The following is a 6,886-nucleotide window of genomic DNA, read 5'->3' as shown; positions in this document are numbered from 1 at the left end:
TTACGTTTTATACCGCGCCACCTTTGAAGTGTTTGGCGTGATTTTTTAAGTATTGAGAAAAAGTGGTTGAGGCAGAAGGCCCGTATACGGACCACATTATATAAATTTTTGTTCACCAAAGAATCCCTCAGGTTGTGCGGTACACTGAGAGAAAACTTTTTGATATAAGCTTAGTACAAATAACCCGTGAAATTTTGCGAGCCATAATAAAGTTTTTTTTGCTTGACATAATAAATAAAATTTAAATTGAATATAGTTTGTATATATATTAACTGAAGGTTAAATATATTAAAGAAAGTTATTTTTCTATACACCTTTTCCACGACTTTTTTATTGCGTATAAATTGTAAATACCCCCGAGGTTCAGTCGTACAATTTACGTTTGTTTTAAATTTCTCGCTTTAATTAAATTAATTGATAGTACGTTGTTTTATCAATTTTTTTTGACGTCGTTGTCGATAATTCGCGAAAATAGTAATTTACCTCGAGGTTCAGTAGTACAATTGACGTTTGTTTTTAAATTTTTCGTGTTAATTAAATTAATATTCGAAAGATGGCCAATGTTAATGATTTTTCGCGGGCGTGTGATGCATTGTTGGAATTCGAAGCGGGCTTCAACAACATGCCGTGTAGCAGCCATTCCATTTTTTCACTGGAGATCCAAAAGGAGGAACTGACGGCGCTCTGGGTCAAGGTGAAGGATGCGTTCGATGACTACTCGAAAAAGGTGTCGGACGACGAAACCGGGCAGGCAGATATCAGGATTGCTACTCAGCATACTTGACGTGCGGCGCATTGATGGGAGAGACGGCTCATAACCTGACGTTCACGCAGCAAAGTAGTTCGACAGTTAATCCGGTAAATCGCGAGATTGAACCCCCAGCCCGCTCGAGTATCCATTTACCTCCATGTGACACAGAAATTTTTTACGGTGATTACATGTCGTGGCCATCTTTCCGCGATTTGTTTACGGCAATTTATATTAACAATTCGCGTTTGACCCCGGTAGAGAAATTGTACCACTTGAATCAAAAGACCCGTGGTGAAGCGAAAGATATCGTAAAAAAATCGCCTTTGACTAACGACGGTTTCGCGACTGCTTGGCAAAATTTATCCGACCGCTATGAAAATAAGAGGATAATGGTTAATAGCCAATTAAAAACGCTCTTTAACCTACCATCGGTAACGAGTGAACGCGGGACGGAAATTAAAAATTTACAGCGGGCAGTTAATAATTGTATATCCGTTTTAGAAATGTACGGGATTGATATTGAGAACTGGGATGCGATCTTTGTGTTCTTAGTATCGAGTCGGTTACCGGATACCACGCTGGCGTTGTGGGAACAAGGCATTGTGAGAAAGGCGGAAATTCCAAAGTGGGAGGAATTAGACAGCTTTCTCACAAGTCGGTTCCAGACGTTAGAAACGGTGTCCGATATCCGAAGTGCACGCGCAGTAAAGCCTGTACCTAATCGCCAACCCGCAGCGACGTACGAAAGGAAGGTATCGGCACACCACGGTCAGTTTTCGCAGCCCGCATGCAGATTATGCCCCGAACAATCTCATGCTCTAAAGGGCTGCCCCAAATTTCTGGCAATGAAAGTTGAGGATCGCCTCAACTTAGTCAGAAAACACAATTTGTGTATGAACTGCCTAGCGCATTCACACATCGCGAAGGATTGCAAGAGTCCGTTTAATTGTTGGAGCTGTCACCAGAGGCATCATTCACTATTACATCGAACTTTAGCTCCACAGAAGGCCAACTCTTCGCAACAGCGACCCCCCCCGAGGAACAAGGACTCACGATCTGAGCAACCCCCCGCAGGCACCAGCAATGTGCAGGCGCTTTTTGCGGCGAGCAACCGGAACATTCTTTTAGGTACTGCTATGGTGAACATCTGCCACTCAGGAGTTAACTATGAGGCCAGAGCCCTACTGGATTCTGGATCAGAGGGAACTTTCATCACGGAGCGACTACAGAGACTCATCAGGCTGCCAACGCGTGCGGTTGATACGCAGGTATCGGGCATAAATGCCAGGGTATCGGCAAATGTGCGAAAAGTCGCGCATCTGGCTATAGGTTCTCCTATAAACCCCCAGTTTAGAATCGAGGCAAGAGGTCTGGTTCTACCCCAATTAACAGGAAACCTCCCGAAGTTTACAGTGGATCAAGGGCATCTTGATTCACTGCCCCCCTTACGGCTAGCCGATGTCAATTTTTACAGGAGTCAGCAAGTGGACCTAATTCTTGGAGCGGATGTTTACCCAGCAGTCATAAGGGACAAGGTCCAAAGGAATGTTCTGGGGTCACTCGTAGCGCAGGAAACGGTGTTCGGCTGGATTTTGACGGGACCAATACCACCAACGACCACGAGGAGTTTCACTACTTCTGTGTCTCACGGCGCAGAAACTCCAACCCCCCAGCTAACTCGGTTTTGGGAGTTAGAAGAAGTTTCCACCAAAAGGAAAATTACCCCCGAAGATGCATTTTGTGAGGAGTTGTACGCTAAGACGACCACGAGGAATGAGCAAGGACGGTATGTGGTGGCTCTACCTTTTCGTCGGGAATTCCCAGACGAAATTAACCTCGGCCTTTCAAGGACTGGAGCAGCACGGCAATTCTTGCGCAGCGAGGCCGGTTATATCAGGAAACCGGAGTTGAAAACGGAATACGACCGGGTTCTGAAGGAGTACATCGAGCTCAACCATATGTGCCCCGTGAGGAAAACAGCGCAACAACCAGCACACAGGCCATACTACTTACCACATCACGCCGTCGTGAAACCGGACAGCATAACAACGAAGGTGCGAGTGGTGTTTAACGCGTCTTGTCCCACGTCAAATGGAGTCAGCTTAAATGACATATTATACCCCGGGCCAATTCTGCAAGCGGATTTGGTTTGCTTACTTTTAAAGTGGCGCTTATTCAAATACGTATTTAATGCAGACATCGAGAAGATGTATAGGCAAATTATGCTCCATCAGGAGCATACCCCATTTCAAAGAATTCTTTTCAGAGAATCCCCGGACGAAGAACTTAAGGATTACGAACTTAAGACCGTGACGTTTGGAGTAAACTGCGCTCCATATTTGGCAATAAGGACGCTACACCAGCTCGCAGATGATGTGAAAACGAGATTTCCACTGGCAGCAAAGATTTTGAAGCAGTATATGTATGTCGATGACGTCCTAGCTGGAGCCCACGATTGCACAACTGCAATACAAATGAGAGATGAGGTAATTGAAGCTCTTAACACCGCCAGCTTCCCACTAAGAAAGTGGACTTCGAATTGTAAGAAGATTTTGGCAGGACTACCCAAGGCGCACATATACAAGGAGAATTTCCTGGAGCTTGACGACATGAGTGAGACAAAAATGTTGGGAATCCGTTGGAACGCGGTACATGACATGTTTCACTTCACAGTACAGCCGATCCCCCGGAAGCAGGAGTATACCAAGCGAGAGGTTTTATCCTGCGTAGCAAAATTGTTCGATCCAGCTGGATGGCTCGGACCAATTGTAGTGGTGGCAAAGATCTTCATGCAGGAGATCTGGCTAACCAAAATAGACTGGGATGACAGTCTACCCCGAAATTTACTGCTACGTTGGGAGACCTTTCTGGATAACTATGAGCATATCCAGACGATAAAAATCCCCCGATGGACCCATTTTACGCCATGGGACGAAGTGGAGTTCCATGGTTTCTGCGATGCCTCTGAAAAGGCATATGCAGCCGCACTGTAATATACAAATGGACCGACTCCACGATCGTACTCTCGTGGCTTAGGAAACCGGCATGTACATGGACAACGTTTGTAGCTAACAGAGTCGCAAAAATTGATGAGCTGGTTGGAGTGTCAGGGTGGAACCATGTGGACTCTGCTGATAATCCAGCGGATCTTGGCAGCCGAGGCGTGTCCCCCCAGGATTTACTCGCAAGCACTCTGTGGTGGTATGGACCTAAGTGGCTGGAGCAAGATTCATCTACTTGGCCCCACCAAGCCAATAGAAATCCATTAGAAACCGACCTGGAGCAAAAAACGGTACGGGCTCATGCGGCAGGCATCTCCGAGGAAATGGACATTCTGGAGCGATTTTCAGACTTCTCGCGAGCCATGAGAGTAATTGCGCGAGTTTTCCGATTTTTTAGAAAAACTCATCCGGTGCATAAGTTGGCCGCTAGTGACGAGACAGACGAAATAACCTCCGATGAAGTAAAGCAGGTAAAATGTCGTCTCATCCTTATTGCACAGAGGCGTCACTACGCAGATGAATACAGGGCCATCATCGCTTCAACGCCAATCAACGCGAAAAGTTCACTTCGCGCTCTCAACCCCTTCCTCGACAGGAACGGAGTAATGAGGGTAGGAGGACGACTGGCGTTAACGAACATACCTTACAGTGAACGGTATCCAATAATTCTCCCGTACGACTGCCAGTATTCAAGATTGCTCGTAAAATTCACACATCTGATTTCCTTGCACGGAGGAAACCAGCTCATGTTGAGAATTTTGCGGTCCGAATACTGGATAGTGCGAATGAAAAACGTGATTAAAAATTCAGTTCATAACTGTAAGGTCTGTGTTATTTACAGAAAGAAGGCGCGGGAGCAGTTGATGGCAGCGTTACCACCGGAACGGACTGAGGTATCCAGACCCTTCACCAACACTGGAGTCGACTTCACCGGGCCCTTTGAGATAAGGAGTTTTACGGGTCGAGCTTGTCGTATTACCAAGGGCTATGTCTGCGTTTTCGTCTGTTTTGCGACAAAGGCAATACACTTGGAGGCCACCAGCGATTTGTCCACCGCCACATTTTTAGCAGCTTTTGCGCGTTTTGTGTCTAGACGCGGCTGCCCGCAAAATATGTATTCGGACAATGGAACCAATTTTGTAGGGGCGAATAAGGCATTGCAACAGGATCTTAAGCTCTTTGTCACTGCAGCGGCCAACAGCACAACTCAGACATACGCTCATCAGGGCATTACGTGGCATTTTATACCTCCAGGAGCACCTCACATGGGAGGGCTCTGGGAAGCGGGGGTAAAAAGCTTCAAGATGCATTTCAGGAAGGTAGCGAACAACATGCGTTTTACCATTGAGGAGCTCTCCACGCTTCTGGCAAGAATCGAATCTTGTCTTAATTCACGACCAATCAGCCCCATCTCTGAAGACGCGGAATCAACGGAACCTTTAACCCCAGGACATTTTTTGATTGGCACCCCGCTACTGGCACTCGCTGAACCCGAAATTAACGAGAACCCGATGTCTATTGTCAACCGGTGGCAAAAGATCAAGGCGATTCACCAGACATTCTGCAGAAGGTGGAAAGCAGAATACCTGAAGGAATTGCAGAAGAGAGTGAAATGGCACTCCCCCCCAACGAAACCTCGAAGTTGACGATCTAGTCGTCGTCAAAGAGGATAACCTTCCCCCAAATGAATGGCGACTTGGCAGAGTAATTAGGGTCTTTTCAGGTCAGGACAGCCGAGTACGAGTCGTAGAAATACGAACGGCACGCGGAATTATAACTCGACCAATTGTAAAATTGGTACTTTTGCCAGATTGACAAAACAAAATAATAATCGTATCTCTCTTTACAGAACTCAATAACGCAAAATGGTACGTGCAACCAAGAGCAACACCCAAGCTAACAAGGGCCAATACCGCTGCCCAGTGTGCCGCAGCAACCACCGCCTGGCTTTTTGTCGCGAGATGCGCAGGATGGAACCGGCCGAGAGACTGCGTGCTGTCCTCGTGCACCGCCACTGCGCCAACTGCCTGTCGCCGCATCACACGGCGAAGAATTGCGCATCGCCCCGAAAATGTGAGCATTGCCGAGACCGGCACCATAGCCTTCTCCACCTGGGCGAGGCGCCCCGAGATGAGGAAGACGTGCTACTGGGATTGGTCGAGCCAGAGATCCGTCAGCGACGACCGTTCCGCCCGTACACCATCCGGCCATTAGCCGAAACAAGCGACGAAGGTGAGGTGCTGGAAATCGACGCCGATGAAGAAGACCTCCAACAAGCATTGGGGGATGATCCCGAGCTTAGTGCACCGCCGGCATTCAGACCTGCTCTGTCGGGTGTCCGGTCGGTAGTGCAGCGAGCCCCAGCAACGAGGTCGAAGCGCCGAGGCGCACACCGACGCCAACGGCGATCCCAGCAACAACCCCACCGCCGTGGTGTGAGAGACGCCCGAGAGCGGATTACGGGCACGGCCCGTAGCGCTCCTAGGCTATCTGTCCTCACACCCACAGTAGCGGTTAAGGTAATGACCCGAGGGAGGACGCAAGTAGTGCGCGCCATCGTCGACCCAGCACAGCCCAGGTCGACAATATCGCTTCAGCTGGCACGCCAACTTCGAGTTTTGCCACAGGGCTATGCAGATGTGTGCAGGCTCACGCTCAAAGGGTGGCATGAAAGGCTGGATATTTGCGCCGACGTGCAACCACGCCTCTCTCGGGTAACCCCCCCTCGCACGCTGGATGCCAGGATTACCAACGAGTTCGACAATTTTCGGCTGGCCGACCCGGGCTTTTACAAATCTAGCGCCGTATCACTAGTCCTAGGAGCCGAAATATACGCAATGATCCTGCGTCCGGGACTCATGCCAGCCACCCCCACTCGACCAACGGCACAGAACACAATGTTCGGGTGGATGATCTCGGGAGGCACCATCTATTAGTGGACTACCAGAAGCAATTGGCCTGAAATCCAAAAAATGAATTTTTTAATGAATTTATGAATTGTAAATAGCAAAATGAAATAGAAAAAAAAAAATGAATTGTAAATATCTAGTTAAGTTTATTGCAGCGACACTGCAAGGCGGGCGGCATGTTTACGCTAGCCCCCTTCACCTTAAGTATGTTTATGAAGTAGAGA

General features: G+C 48.1%; 1 protein-coding gene across 1 annotated transcript; it reads left to right on the top strand.

Annotated features, from left to right (window-relative positions):
* Positions 1-5,191: 5,191 nt before the first annotated feature.
* Positions 5,192-6,886, top strand: LOC118756058. Its single transcript, XM_036490851.1, has 2 exons — positions 5,192-6,752; positions 6,808-6,886. The coding sequence occupies exon 1, from the start codon at positions 5,619-5,621 to the stop codon at positions 6,687-6,689; it is 1,071 nt and encodes a 356-aa protein (XP_036346744.1). The 5' UTR covers positions 5,192-5,618; the 3' UTR covers positions 6,690-6,752; positions 6,808-6,886.

This window comes from Rhagoletis pomonella, unplaced genomic scaffold (assembly GCF_013731165.1).
Source record: "Rhagoletis pomonella isolate Grant_MI unplaced genomic scaffold, Rhpom_1.0 Rhpom_scaffold_08593, whole genome shotgun sequence".
NCBI lineage: Eukaryota > Metazoa > Arthropoda > Insecta > Diptera > Tephritidae > Rhagoletis > Rhagoletis pomonella.
This window is presented reverse-complemented; position numbering and strand designations above follow the sequence as displayed.

Coding starts and splice junctions, on each gene's coding strand:
- LOC118756058 (XM_036490851.1), top strand. CDS start 5,619: ATGGTACGTGCAACCAAGAGCAACACCCAAGCTAACAAGGGCCAATAC.